This window comes from Maylandia zebra, linkage group LG19, assembly GCF_041146795.1.
Source record: "Maylandia zebra isolate NMK-2024a linkage group LG19, Mzebra_GT3a, whole genome shotgun sequence".
In the NCBI taxonomy this organism is placed as follows: Eukaryota; Metazoa; Chordata; class Actinopteri; order Cichliformes; family Cichlidae; genus Maylandia; species Maylandia zebra.
In genome coordinates, this window is record NC_135185.1 from 5,662,213 (window position 1) to 5,677,232 (window position 15,020).

Sequence of the window (15,020 nt, forward strand, 5' to 3'; positions counted from 1 at the left end):
GTTTGACACAACAAAGCAGTTTAATATCTAATATATTGCTGTATCTTAATTGGATTAAGGAAATATGTTTGTCATAATTAATGGCTTCTTAACCTCTCTATTCAAGGAACTTAATCAAAGAAGTAAACAAAAACTGCCTGACAACCAGTCGTCAGAGAACCTGCAGGAGACAAAGGCCTCTGTGGTGGCACCGCCACGAAAAAGCAAGCGCTCATCTGAGAAAAAAACAGTTTATCCTACTTCTGCTTCAACATCTGTGGTGATACAAAGCTATACTACTTCTCAAGAACCACAGACCAAAACTGTAAGGTTAGATATCACAGGTGAGCCTGTTACAAATGAGGCAAATAAGCCTGCTTCTGAGGAACCCACTGTGATGCACAAGGTCACTGAAACTCCTGCTGTTACTGAAGAAACTGAAATTGAACAGCTGTATGCTGAAAAAATAACCAAGGGTGAGGCAGAGAATAAGCAAAAGCCTAGTAGTGAGAAATCTCCAATGACTTGTAAGCAAACTAAAGTGGCTGTGGAAAAAAGTGAAATCATTCAAAAAGGTAAGAAGTCAAAGAGTTTTGAGGTCTCTCAGCTTGCAGAGCCAATGTTTCCACTGGAAAAAGTTGCTAGTGTGCAGTCAACAGAGACCAAAGGTGAATCAGACAAGTATAACGTAACATCAGAGTCAGCTGAAATACCTATGGAAAAATCTAGAATATTGCCTATGACGAGAAAATCAAAAAGCGCAGAACTTTGCTTTGATCTTGGTGATATTGAGTTACCTCAGACTAGGGAAGATCCTCAAAGCAAAACTTCTTCTTTGGACTTTAATGGCGAGAACAAAGGTTTTGTTACTGAAAAGAAAAAACCTATACCTGCTGGGTCTTCAACTCAAACTCCAAATATGCCAGAAAAGATAGCTGAAATAACTGATACAGAAAAAGGCCAATTTTCATCAAGCACAGGAAAGTCAAAGGCTTTAATGAGTTCTCCAGAATTTCCTTCAGTGGCACAGACACAATCCAAGAAACAGCCTGAAAAGAAGACATCACCATCAGTTCCGGATGTTATCAAAGAACCAAGTGAAAAAGAAACTGAAAGTAAAAAGCCAGATTTACATGGAGTTATGGATAGTGGAAGAGCTGAAACTACTGATGAAAACTTGATAGAGGTTTCAATAATGGACATAAAGTCAGGGCATCCAAAGGTTTATCTTGGTCTTGCTAGCAAAGATCAGAATCCAACTACAATACAACATGAGAGTGATATATCATTCTTGCCTACGACAAAGCCAACTGAGACAAAGGAAGAGCCAGATAGTCAGAAATGTCCTTTATCTCCAGAGGATGCAACTGCAACAAAAGAAATTACTGCTTTCAATGAAGGAAAGCGTTCCCCATCCAAAAGAAAGTCAAAGAATCGTAAAGCTTCCTCCGAACTTATTAGTATGGATTTGCCTGAGACTTTCAAAGAACCTGAATCTGCGGGTTCCACCGTTAAAGCTAAAATTACCACTTTGGAAAGACCTGAAGTCCCCCCAACCAGGAAATCTTCTGAGAGTCTTGTAGAGTCCAAGAAAATAGAGAAAGAAACAGAAATGGAAAACGCAGCTTTAAATGTACAGGTGATTACTGAAAAAACTGAAACTGTTGCTGTAGAGTCAACTGAATTTTCACCAAGTCAAAGACAACCAGAGATTCCAAAGTTTTCTCCTGAGCTTGCAATCAAGGACCAGATTCCAACTACAAAGGAGCATGACAGTGAAACGCTGTCAGTCTCATCCACACAGCGCTCACCACCCAAAAGAAAGTCAAAGAGTCGTAAAGCTTCCTCCGAACTTATTAGTACAGATTTGCCTGAGATCTTGAAAGAACCTGAATCTGTGGGTTCCACCGTGGAAGCTAAGATTACCACTTTGGAAAAACCTGAAGCCCTCCAAACAAGGAAAACTTCAAAGAGTCTTGTAGAGTCTGAGGACACAGAGAAAGAAAGTGGGAGGGAAAAGATAGTCTTGCATTTACAGGTGATTACTAGAAAAACTGAAACTGTTGCTGTAGAGTCAACTGAACTTTCAACAAGTGAAAGAAAACCAGAGATTCCAAAGATTTCTCCTGAGCTTGCAATCAAGGACCAGATTCCAACTCAAACAGAACATGACAATGAGATTCTGTCAGTCTCCTCTACAGACCAAGTTACTGCTGTTGTTTTGGAAGACATATCTCCCATACAAACTGGAGGAAAGTCAGATCCTGTTGAATTTTCCATAGCTCCTGAGTCACTTCTAACCATTGAAAGACAGCCTGATGCAGAAAATGAATATACTAAGAAAGAGCTCTATAGTGTGAAATCTAGCACACCTTCAGAGGTGGTCACTGTGCAGACTGAATATGCTATGGGGGAACTGACAAAGAAAGATGAAGAGACTGATAGTCAGAGATCTCCTGTATCTCCAGAGGTTTCCACAGCAACAACAAAAATTACTGCTATGAATAAAGGAAAGCTTTCACCACCCAAGAGAAAGTCAAAGAGTCGTAAAGCTTCCTCAGAACTTATTAGTACGGATTTGCCTGAGACTTTGAAAGAATCTGAATCTGTGGGTTCCACCGGGGAAGCTAAGATTACCACTTTGGAAAAACCTGAAGCCCTCCAACCAAAGAAAACTTCAGAGAGTCTTGTGGAGTCTGAGGACACAGAGAAAGAAAGTGGAAGGGAAAAGATAGCCTTGCATTTACAGGTGATTACTAGAAAAACTGAAACTGTTGCTGTAGAGTCAACTGAACTTTCACCAAGTGAAAGACAACCAGAGATTCCAAAGGTTTCTCATGAGCTTGCAATCAAGGACCAGATTCCAACTACAGAGGAGCTTGACAGTGAAACGCTGTCAGTCTCATCCACACAGCGCTCACCAACCAAAAGAAAATCAAAGACTCGTAAAGCTTCCTCCGAACTTATTAGTACGGATTTGCCTGATACCTTGAAAGAACCTGAATCTGCGGGTTCCACCAAGGAGGCTAAAATTACCACTTTGGAAAGACCTGAAGTCCCCCCAACCAGGAAATCTTCTGAGAGTCTTGTAGAGTCCAAGAAAATAGAGAAAGAAACAGAAATGGAAAACGCAGCTTTAAATGTACAGGTGATTACTGAAAAAACTGAAACTGTTGCTGTAGAGTCAGCTGAATTTTCACCAAGTGAAAGACAACCAGAGATTCCAAAGGTTTCTCTCGAGCTTGCAATCAAGGACCAGATTCCAACTACAAAGGAGCATGACAGTGAAACGCTGTCAGTCTCATCTACACAGCGCTCACCACCCAAAAGAAAGTCAAAGAGTCGTAAAGCTTCCTCGGAACTTATTAGTATGGATTTGCCTGAGACCTTGAAAGAACCTGAATCTGTGGGTTCCACCGTTGAAGCTAAAATTACCACTTTGGAAAGACCTGAAGTCCCCCCAACCAGGAAATCTTCTGAGAGTCTTGTAGAGTCCAAGAAAATAGAGAAAGAAACAGAAATGGAAAATGCAGCTTTAAATGTACAGGTGATTACTGAAAAAACTGAAACTGTTGCTGTAGAGTCAACGGCATTTTCACCAAGTGAAAGACAACCAGAGATTCCAAAGGTTTCCCTTGAGCTTCCAATCAAGGACCAGATTCCAACTACAAAGGAGCATGACAGTGAAACGCTGTCAGTCTCATCCACACAGCACTCACCACCCAAAAGAAAGTCAAAGAGTCGTAAAGCTTCCTCCGAACTTATTAGTACGGATTTGCCTGAGACCTTGAAAGAACCTGAATCTGCGGGTTCCACCAAGGAAGCTAAAATTACCACTTTGGAAAGACCTGAAGTCCCCCCAACCAGGAAATCTTCTGAGAGTCTTGTAGAGTCCAAGAAAATAGAGAAAGAAACAGAAATGGAAAACGCAGCTTTAAATGTACAGGTGATTACTGAAAAAACTGAAACTGTTGCTGTAGAGTCTACGGCATTTTCATCAAGTCAAAGACAACCAGAGATTCCAAAGGTTTCCCTTGAGCTTGCAATCAAGGACCAGATTCCAACTACAAAGGAGCATGACAGTGAAACGCTGTCAGTCTCATCCACACAGCGCTCACCACCCAAAAGAAAGTCAAAGAGTCGTAAAGCTTCCTCCGAACTTATTAGTACAGATTTGCCTGAGATCTTGAAAGAACCTGAATCTGTGGGTTCCACCGTGGAAGCTAAGATTACCACTTTGGAAAAACCTGAAGCCCTCCAAACAAGGAAAACTTCAAAGAGTCTTGTAGAGTCTGAGGACACAGAGAAAGAAAGTGGAAGGGAAAAGATAGTCTTGCATTTACAGGTGATTACTAGAAAAACTGAAACTGTTGCTGTAGAGTCAACTGAACTTTCACCAAGTGAAAGAAAACCAGAGATTCCAAAGATTTCTCCTGAGCTTGCAATCAAGGACCAGATTCCAACTCAAACAGAACATGACAATGAGATTCTGTCAGTCTCCTCTACAGACCAAGTTACTGCTGTTGTTTTGGAAGACATATCTCCCATACAAACTGGAGGAAAGTCAGATCCTGTTGAATTTTCCATAGCTCCTGAGTCACTTCTAACCATTGAAAGACAGCCTGATACAGAAAATGAATATACTAAGAAAGAGCTCTATAGTGTGAAATCTAGCACACCTTCAGAGGTGGTCACTGTGCAGACTGAATATGCTATGGGGGAACTGACAAAGAAAGATGAAGAGACTGATAGTCAGAGATCTCCTGTATCTCCAGAGGTTTCCACAGCAACAACAAAAATTACTGCTATGAATAAAGGAAAGCTTTCACCACCCAAGAGAAAGTCAAAGAGTCGTAAAGCTTCCTCAGAACTTATTAGTACGGATTTGCCTGAGACTTTGAAAGAATCTGAATCTGTGGGTTCCACCGTTGAAGCTAAGATTACCACTTTGGAAAAACCTGAAGCCCTCCAACCAAAGAAAACTTCAGAGAGTCTTGTGGAGTCTGAGGACACAGAGAAAGAAAGTGGAAGGGAAAAGATAGCCTTGCATTTACAGGTGATTACTAGAAAAACTGAAACTGTTGCTGTAGAGTCAACTGAACTTTCACCAAGTGAAAGACAACAAGAGATTCCAAAGGTTTCTCTCGAGCTTGCAATCAAGGACCAGATTCCAACTACAAAGGAGCATGACAGTGAAACGCTGTCAGTCTCATCCACACAGCGCTCACCACCCAAAAGAAAGTCAAAGAGTCGTAAAGCTTCCTCCGAACTTATTAGTACGGATTTGCCTGAGACCGTGAAAGAACCTGAATCTGTGGGTTCCACCGTTGAAGCTAAGATTACCACTTTGGAAAAACCTGAAGCCCTCCAAACAAGGAAAACTTCTGAGAGTCTTGTAGAGTCCAAGAAAATAGAGAAAGAAACAGAAATGGAAAATGCAGCTTTAAATGTACAGGTGATTACTGAAAAAACTGAAACTGTTGCTGTAGAGTCTACGGCATTTTCATCAAGTCAAAGACAACCAGAGATTCCAAAGGTTTCCCTTGAGCTTGCAATCAAGGACCAGATTCCAACTACAAAGGAGCATGACAGTGAAACGCTGTCAGTCTCATCCACACAGCGCTCACCAACCAAAAGAAAATCAAAGAGTCGTAAAGCTTCCTCGGAACTTATTAGTACGGATTTGCCTGAGACCCTGAAAGAACCTGAATCTGTGGGTTCCACCGTTGAAGCTAAAATTACCACTTTGGAAAAACCTGAAGTCCCCCCAACCAGGAAATCTTCTGAGAGTCTTGTAGAGTCCAAGAAAATAGAGAAAGAAACAGAAATGGAAAACGCAGCTTTAGATGTACAGGTGATTACTGAAAAAACTGAAACTGTTGCTGTAGAGTCAACTGAACTTTCACCAAGTCAAAGACAACCAGAGATTCCAAAGGTTTCTCCTGAGCTTGCAATCAAGGACCAGATTCCAACTACAAAGGAGCATGACAGTGAAACGCTGTCAGTCTCATCCACACAGCGCTCACCACCCAAAAGAAAGTCAAAGAGTCGTAAAGCTTCCTCCGAACTTATTAGTACGGATTTGCCTGAGACCGTGAAAGAACCTGAATCTGTGGGTTCCACCGTTGAAGCTAAGATTACCACTTTGGAAAAACCTGAAGCCCTCCAAACAAGGAAAACTTCTGAGAGTCTTGTAGAGTCCAAGAAAATAGAGAAAGAAACAGAAATGGAAAATGCAGCTTTAAATGTACAGGTGATTACTGAAAAAACTGAAACTGTTGCTATAGAGTCTACGGCATTTTCATCAAGTCAAAGACAACCAGAGATTCCAAAGGTTTCCCTTGAGCTTGCAATCAAGGACCAGATTCCAACTACAAAGGAGCATGACAGTGAAACGCTGTCAGTCTCATCCACACAGTGCTCACCAACCAAAAGAAAATCAAAGAGTCGTAAAGCTTCCTCGGAACTTATTAGTACGGATTTGCCTGAGACCCTGAAAGAACCTGAATCTGTGGGTTCCACCAAGGAAGCTAAAATTACCACTTTGGAAAAACCTGAAGTCCCCCCAACCAGGAAATCTTCTGAGAATCTTGTAGAGTCCAAGAAAATAGAGAAAGAAACAGAAATGGAAAACGCAGCTTTAAATGTACAGGTGATTACTGAAAAAACTGAAACTGTTGCTGTAGAGTCAACTGAACTTTCACCAAGTCAAAGACAACCAGAGATTCCAAAGGTTTCTCCTGAGCTTGCAATCAAGGACCAGATTCCAACTACAAAGGAGCATGACAGTGAAATGCTGTCAGTCTCATCCACACAGCGCTCACCACCCAAAAGAAAGTCAAAGAGTCGTAAAGCTTCCTCCGAACTTATTAGTACAGATTTGCCTGAGATCTTGAAAGAACCTGAATCTGTGGGTTCCACCGTGGAAGCTAAGATTACCACTTTGGAAAAACCTGAAGCCCCCCAAACAAGGAAAACTTCAAAGAGTCTTGTGGAGTCTGAGGACACAGAGAAAGAAAGTGGAAGGGAAAAGATGGTCTTGCATTTACAGGTGATTACTAGAAAAACTGAAACTGTTGCTGTAGAGTCAAATGAACTTTCAACAAGTGAAAGAAAACCAGAGATTCCAAAGATTTCTCCTGAGCTTGCAATCAAGGACCAGATTCCAACTCAAACAGAACATGACAATGAGATTCTGTCAGTCTCCTCTACAGACCAAGTTACTGCTGTTGTTTTGGAAGACATATCTCCCATACAAACTGGAGGAAAGTCAGATCCTGTTGAATTTTCCATAGCTCCTGAGTCACTTCTAACCATTGAAAGACAGCCTGATACAGAAAATGAATATACTAAGAAAGAGCTCTATAGTGTGAAATCTAGCACACCTTCAGAGGTGGTCACTGTGCAGACTGAATATGCTATGGGGGAACTGACAAAGAAAGATGAAGAGACTGATAGTCAGAGATCTCCTGTATCTCCAGAGGTTTCCACAGCAACAACAAAAATTACTGCTATGAATAAAGGAAAGCTTTCACCACCCAAGAGAAAGTCAAAGAGTCGTAAAGCTTCCTCCGAACTTATTAGTACGGATTTGCCTGAGACCTTGAAAGAAGCTGAATCTGTGGGTTCCACCAAGGAAGCTAAAATTACCACTTTGGAAAAACCTGAAGCCCTCCAAACAAGAAAAACTTCAGAGAGTCTTGTGGAGTCTGAGGACACAGAGAAAGAAAGTGGAAGGGAAAAGATAGCCTTGCATTTACAGGTGATTACTAGAAAAACTGAAACTGTTTCTGTAGAGTCAACTGAACTTTCACCAAGTGAAAGACAACCAGAGATTCCAAAGGTTTCTCATGAGCTTGCAAGCAAGGACCAGATTCCAACTACAAAGGAGCATGACAGTGAAACGCTGTCAGTCTCATCCACACAGCGCTCACCACCCAAAAGAAAGTCAAAGAGTCGTAAAGCTTCCTCGGAACTTATTAGTACGGATTTGCCTGAGACCCTGAAAGAACCTGAATCTGCGGGTTCCACCAAGGAAGCTAAAATTACCACTTTGGAAAGACCTGAAGTCCCCCCAACCAGGAAATCTTCTGAGAGTCTTGTAGAGTCCAAGAAAATAGAGAAAGAAACAGAAATGGAAAACACAACTTTAGATGTACAGGTGATTACTGAAAAAACTGAAACTGTTGCTGTAGAGTCTACGGCATTTTCACCAAGTGAAAGACAACCAGAGATTCCAAAGGTTTCCCTTGAGCTTGCAATCAAGGACCAGATTCCAACTACAAAGAAGCATGACAGTGAAACGCTGTCAGTCTCATCCACACAGCGCTCACCAACCAAAAGAAAGTCAAAGAGTCGTAAAGCTTCCTCGGAACTTATTAGTACGGATTTGTCTGAGACCTTGAAAGAACCTGAATCTGTGGGTTCCACCAAGGAAGCTAAGATTACCACTTTGGAAAGACCTGAAGTCCCCCCAACCAGGAAATCTTCTGAGAGTCTTGTAGAGTCCAAGAAAATAGAGAAAGAAACAGAAATGGAAAACGCAGCTTTAAATGTACAGGTGATTACTGAAAAAACTGAAACTGTTGCTGTAGAGTCAACTGAACTTTCACCAAGTGAAAGACAACCAGAGATTCCAAAGGTTTCCCTTGAGCTTGCAAGCAAGGACCAGATTCCAACTACAAAGGAGCATGACAGTGAAACGCTGTCAGTCTCATCCACACAGCACTCACCACCCAAAAGAAAGTCAAAGAGTCGTAAAGCTTCCTCAGAACTTATTAGTACAGATTTGCCTGCGACTTTGAAAGAACCTGAATCTGTGGGTTCCACCGGGGAAGCTAAGATTATCACTTTGGAAAAACCTGAAGCCCCCCAAACAAGGAAAACTTCAAAGAGTCTTGTGGAGTCTGAGGACACAGAGAAAGAAAGTGGAAGGGAAAAGATAGCCTTGCATTTACAGGTGATTACTAGAAAAACTGAAACTGTAGAGTCAATTGAATTCTCACCAAGTGAAAGAAAACCAGAGATTCCAAAGGTTTCTCCTGATCTTGCAATCAAGGACCAGATTCCAACTCAAACAGAACATGACAATGAGATTCTGTCAGTCTCATCTACAGAGCAAGTTACTGCTGTAGTTTTGGAAGACGTATCTCCCATACAAACTGGAGGAAAGTCAGATGATGTTGAACTTTCCATTGCTTCTGATTCAGTCCCACCTATTGATAGACATCCAGATAGAGAAAATATGGATCAGAACCTTTCCCTGGAAAAACCTGAACTTCCTACATCAAAGAAGACGTCAGAGAGTCTATTGGAGTACAACGAAATGGAGAAAGAAATTGAAAAGGAAAAAGCACATTTAAGTTTGCAGACAGTCACTGTAACAACTGACAGTATTTCTATAGAATCAACTAAGTTTTCACCATGTGAAAGAAAGTCAGACAGTCCAAAAGTTTCTCTTCAGTCTGATAACAAGGCACCAGAATGCACAGCACCTCAATCTGATGCAAGAGATTCAGACACAGCGCCACAAATGCAGCCATGTCTTTCTTCTAGTTTTACAGATACAACAAATATTGCAGATTGTATTAACAAATTATGGAGTAACACAGAAGAAGTTCCGAAGAGGTATTTAGTTCTTGAGCTGCCTGATCGAACAGTCCCACAATTGTTTGAGACAAACCAATATCAGCCAGACACAAGAATTTCTGATAAGGAATCTATTACTTTTGCCATTGTTTCAATGGAGCAGCCTCATGAGACAGAGACAGATGTAACAGAAATAGCCCCATCTAAGCTAAATGAGACTATGAGTCAGCAAACAGTCTCAGATAACTTACAAATACAACCTGAAGTCAACATCCAACATGACGATGGGCAAAATATTTTAGGCATCAAGGTTCAAAAGTCTCTTGAAGATGAAGCATTCAAAGCTGAAGAAATGAGTATAAAGACAAGAATACACACATCTGAAAATATTACTGTCTCAGTGCACAATGACCCCCAGATGCACATGGAGCACTTGACTGTACAGTGTGAGACCACACCACAAAGCAACGTTGAGACAACCAGTGTAGAACTGCAAGTAAGCAGTGCTGAAGGGAATGATATTAAGGCTGACCAAGGCTCTAGTCAGCCTACTGCAACTGTTTTCACCTCAGAAAAACATGTGCCCATGAGCCCAGATGACAAGTCTGTTACAGGGGATAAAATCCAAGTGGAGACTAAAGTGCTTAGTTTGGACTATGAAATACCAACCAGCCATAAAACCGCAGTTGTGGTTCACCCAGAGGAAGCTACAGTCAGAGTACAGATGCAACAAATCAGCATTGAAATGCAAGATAATGTGGAGATGTCTGCCTCTTCTCGACCTGCACTTCTGCAGGCAAGTGAACAAGAGAGAGTATCTGCAGAAATAAGCTTATCTGAGCAAGACACTATAAAATCAGAAATGGTGATTGAGCTAGAGATCTTGAAAACCACACAGGATAGCAAAGGGGAGCTGAAGAACTACAACTTAAAAGAGGAGGTCTCTAAAAAAGATGTACTTGATTTACCCAAAAGCTTGGATGAAAAGGAAATATTGGGGGACTCTCAAGTGCGAGTTTTACAGCTTGATATACCTACGAGTCATGAAGAACAGGAAAAGACATTTGTCATGACAGCAGCAGTACCAATGGCAGATACAGCTCAATCAAGTATGCAGTGGGAACAAAAAGAGACTGCAATTCAGGTTAACCCTGAGGAGGCTACACTCATAGTCAAGGTACAACAAATCAGCACAGAAACGCCAAAGGATGTGGCTCAGAGTGACTCTACTCAAACTGTTCTGCTGCAGCCAGTTGAAACAGAGACAATATCTGCAGAAATAAGCTTATTTAAGGAAGACACTGTAAAACCACAAACGGCAATTGAGTTAGAGATCCTGGGAACCACACAGAAACCAGAGGAGCTGAAGGATTACGACTTAAAAGAGGTCTCCAAAACAGATGTACCTGATGTATCCCACACTTTGGATGAAAAACTGGTTACAGGAGAGAAAAACCTTGTTGAGCCTCAAGTGCGAGTTTTACAAATAGATATACCAACCAGTAATGAAGAACAGAAACAGACGTTTGTCATGACAGCAGCCGAACCAAAGATAGATACAGCTCAATCAAGTTTGCAGTGTGAAGGAGTTCATGTACCGTCTGAGGAGGCTGAAGTTATAGTCAAAGTGCAACCAATCACCTTGGACACACAAAAGTATCTGGATCAAAGTAATTCCTCTCAAAATGCACTCCTGCAAAGTGAAGCAGGGGCAATGTCTGCAGAAATAAACATATCCAAACAAGATACTGTAAAACCAGAAAAACTGACTGAGCAGGAGCTCCTGAAAAACACACAGGACAGACCTATGATAACTAAGGAAACTGGGGTCCAAAAAGAGCGCTCTGAACTGTCAATACATAGAGGGAATGATATACCCATGAGCCTGGATGAAAAAGCAGAAAAAGTCCAAGTGGAGCCTGATGTTGTTTTACCAGCCAGCCATGAGGAGCATGAAAGATCATTTGTCTCGAAAGCAGATGTGCCAAGAACAGATATAAGTATCCAGTCTGAACATTCTCAAGTAAACAAAGATTTGACTTCAGCTGATGTTCAACCTGAACAAGAAATTAGCTTTACAATAAAGGTGCAGCAAATGAAGACTAAAATGCCAGTGGATCTCGTGGCTCAGTGTGAATCTACTCAAGCTGCACTTTTTCAGCCAGGTGAAGCAAAGAAAACACAATCTGCAGAAATAAGCTTACCTGAACAAGACACTGCAGAACCACAAACAATGATTGCACTAGAGACCTTGAAAACTGCTAGATCAGTGGAGGTGAAGGATTACAACATGAAACAGGATGTCCCCACAAAAGATGTGCTTGATTCACTCAAAAACTTGGATGAAAAATCAGTTGCAATAAAGCAAATTCAAGTGGAGCCTCAAGTGAAAGTTTTACAGCTGGATATACCAATCAGTCAAAAAGAACAGGAAAAGATATTTGTGAAGACATCAGCAGAACCAAAACCAGATACAGCTCATTTAAGTATCCAGCGTGAAAGGGAGCTGGGAAATAAAGATGATACTTCAGCTGAGGTTACACAGGAGACTGAATATATAATCAAAGTGCAACAAATCACCACTGATAGACAAGGGGATGTGACTCAGAGCGACTCAGGTCCACCAGCTGAAGTAGGGATAGCTTCTGCAGAAATAAACTTATCAGTGCAAGAAACTGTAAAACTAGAACCAGTGACTGAGCAAGAGCTCTTGAAAACCACAAAGCATAGATCTACTGTGACTAAGGGACTTGTGATCCAAGGTGAGCAGCCCAAACCAAATGAACTGGATGACATACCCATGAGCCTGGATGACAAGACGATTACAAAAGAGAAAGTCCAGGGGGAGCCTGAGGTCCTTGTTTCACCAACCAGCCAGGAGGAGGATAAAAGAACATTTGTTGTGGTAACAGATGTACCCAGAGCAGATGTAGCTCATTCAAGTATCCAGTCTGAAATCATTGCAGTAAACAAAGATTTGACTGCCGCTGAAGTTCAACCTGAGGAAGCTGCTAGACCAGAAGATGTGGCGCAGAGCGATTCCACTCAACCTTCTCTGCTGCAGACACGTGAACCAGAGACAGTCTCTGCAGAAATTTGCTTATCTGAAAAACATGTTGTAAAACCAGAACTGGTGACTGAGCAAGAGCTCTTGAAGACCACAGACAGCAGAACAGACATGTCTCAAATAAATATCGAATGTGATTCAGAACTTGAAAAGAAAGATGTGAGTCCAGCTGATGCTCACCCTGGGGAGGCAACAGTTGGAATGGAGGTGCAACAAATCAGCACTGAAACACAAGAAGATGTAGCTCTGGTGGACTCAACTCAACCTGCAGTGCTGCCGCCAAGAAAAATAGCATCTGCAGAAATTAGCTTACCTGAGGGAGAAGCTGTACAATCAGAAACAGTAACTGAGCAAGAACTCATGAAAACTACACAGTTCTCCACAAATGTTGTGCTTGATTCACCAAAAAGTGTGGACAAACTATCAGTCACAGCAGAGAAAATCCAGGCAGAACCTCAAGTGTGTATTTTACAACTCAATATGTCAACCAGCGACAAGGAGCATGAAAGAACGTTAGTCATGACAGCAGCAGCATCAAGAACAGATACGGGTCAAACGATATTTCACGGTGAAATAGAAAAAGAACAGAAAGACAAAACAGCTGAGGTTCATCCTGAGGAGGCAGCAGTTAGAATGGAGGAGCAACAAATCATTACTGAAAGACAAGAGGATGTTCAGTTTGACTCTGTTCAACCTGGACTGCTGGAAAACGAAGCAGTAAGTTCTACAAAAACAATTGTATCTGAGCCACACAATGTAAAATCAGAAATAGTGTCTAAGCAAGAAATCTTGAAAACCACACAAGATAGACCTATGGTGACTAAGGACCTTGTGGTCCAAGCAGAGCCCTCTGAAGCTTCAGTCACAGTGAAGGAGAAACAAATTAGCGCTGAAAGACCAAAAATTGCAGCTCAGAGTGACTCCACTCAAACTACACTGGAGCAATCAAGTGAAGCAGAGACAACATCTTCACAAATACGCTTACCTGAGCAAGACATTGTAAAACAAGAAACACTGATTGAGCTAAAGATCTTGGAAATCGCACAGGACAGACCTACAGGGATTAAGAAACTTGGTGTCAAAGAAGGCTCTTCTAAATTGTTAATGCATGGAGTGGGTGATGCACCCAAGAGCCTAAGTGGCAAGTCTGTTACAGTAGACGAAACCCAGATTGAGCCTGAGGTGCTTGTTTTACAAGTAGAAGTACCAACAAGTCGTCATGAGCATGAACAGACATCTTTCATGATAGAAAAAAGTGACTCCGCTCAGCCTGCTCTGCTAGAGCCAGAGGTCAGTGGAGAGCTCTTGAAAACCACAGAAGACAAACCTATTGTGACTAAGGAATTTGTCCAAGACAAGCACCCTAAAGTATTAACACATGGAGTGGAAGACGTACCCACAAGCCTGGATGTCAAATTTGTTAAAATGAAGAAAATTCAGATGGACCCTGAGGTGCTTGTAATACCAGCAGTTCGAGAAGAGCATGTGTCAAGAACAGATACATCTCGATCAAGTATCCAGTGTGAAAGTTCAGAAGAACACAGAGATACGAGTGCAGCTGAGGTTCTTCCTAAAGAGGCTGAAGTTAAAACCAGAGTAGTAGAAGTCCAACAATTTAGGACTGAAATGAAGGAAGGTGTAGCTCAGACTGACACAGCTCAATCTGTACTGATACATGCAGGTGAAACAGAGTCAACATGTGTAGAAATAAGTTTATCTGAACGAGACACTGTAAAACCAGAAACTCTTAATAAGTTGAAGTTCTTGAATACCACAGAGGAGAGACCAAAGGACGTCAATCTGCGAGAGGAGTTTGTAACTAAAGATGTACTTGATGCACCTAAAGGCCAGCATGAAGTGTCTGTTACAGTGGAAAAACTCAGCATGGGGTCTAGCGTACCCACTCTACAGCCAAATATACCGGCCACCATAACCACATCTGTTGTGATAGCAACAAGTGCAAGGACTGACAGTGATCAAACAACTACGAAGTCTGAAAAAATAACACAAACCCAAGAGCTTAGGTCTCTTGAAGCAGAGAAAGAAAAGCCTGCATCTGAGATGAATAAAGCAGATGCTCCAAAAAGCTTTACCAAACTCCTGTCAGAACCAGTTGTGTATCCTAAAGTCCAAACAGATGCAACAAATAGGAAAGAAGAAGAAGAGAAGCAGAAGAAGAAAATTCAAGAAAAGGAAAAAGAAAGAAGCACCAGTGTAGAACTGCCATTCAGCATAAGCACAACAACCACCATCACTACCATGGAGGCCACTGGAACAAGGCTTAAGAAACTGCCACAGGTATGTTATGATGACCTATTTTTCTATGATAAAGTGCAATTATGTTAACCCTGCATCATATATAGACTAATGCATAGCCTACATGTAA

The 15,020-nt window shown here is 41.6% G+C and overlaps 1 protein-coding gene across 5 annotated transcripts in view; it reads left to right on the forward strand.

Moving 5' to 3' along the window:
• The window catches only part of LOC101467796 (uncharacterized), a 55,552-nt gene that overhangs the window by 21,541 nt on the left and 18,991 nt on the right, over positions 1-15,020 (forward strand). For all 5 annotated transcript variants that reach the window (XM_076877457.1, XM_076877458.1, XM_076877461.1 and 2 more), the window contains one exon: positions 107-14,932. In XM_076877457.1, the coding sequence (XP_076733572.1) occupies positions 107-14,932 (14,826 nt within the window). The remainder of the gene's footprint in view (positions 1-106; positions 14,933-15,020) is intronic.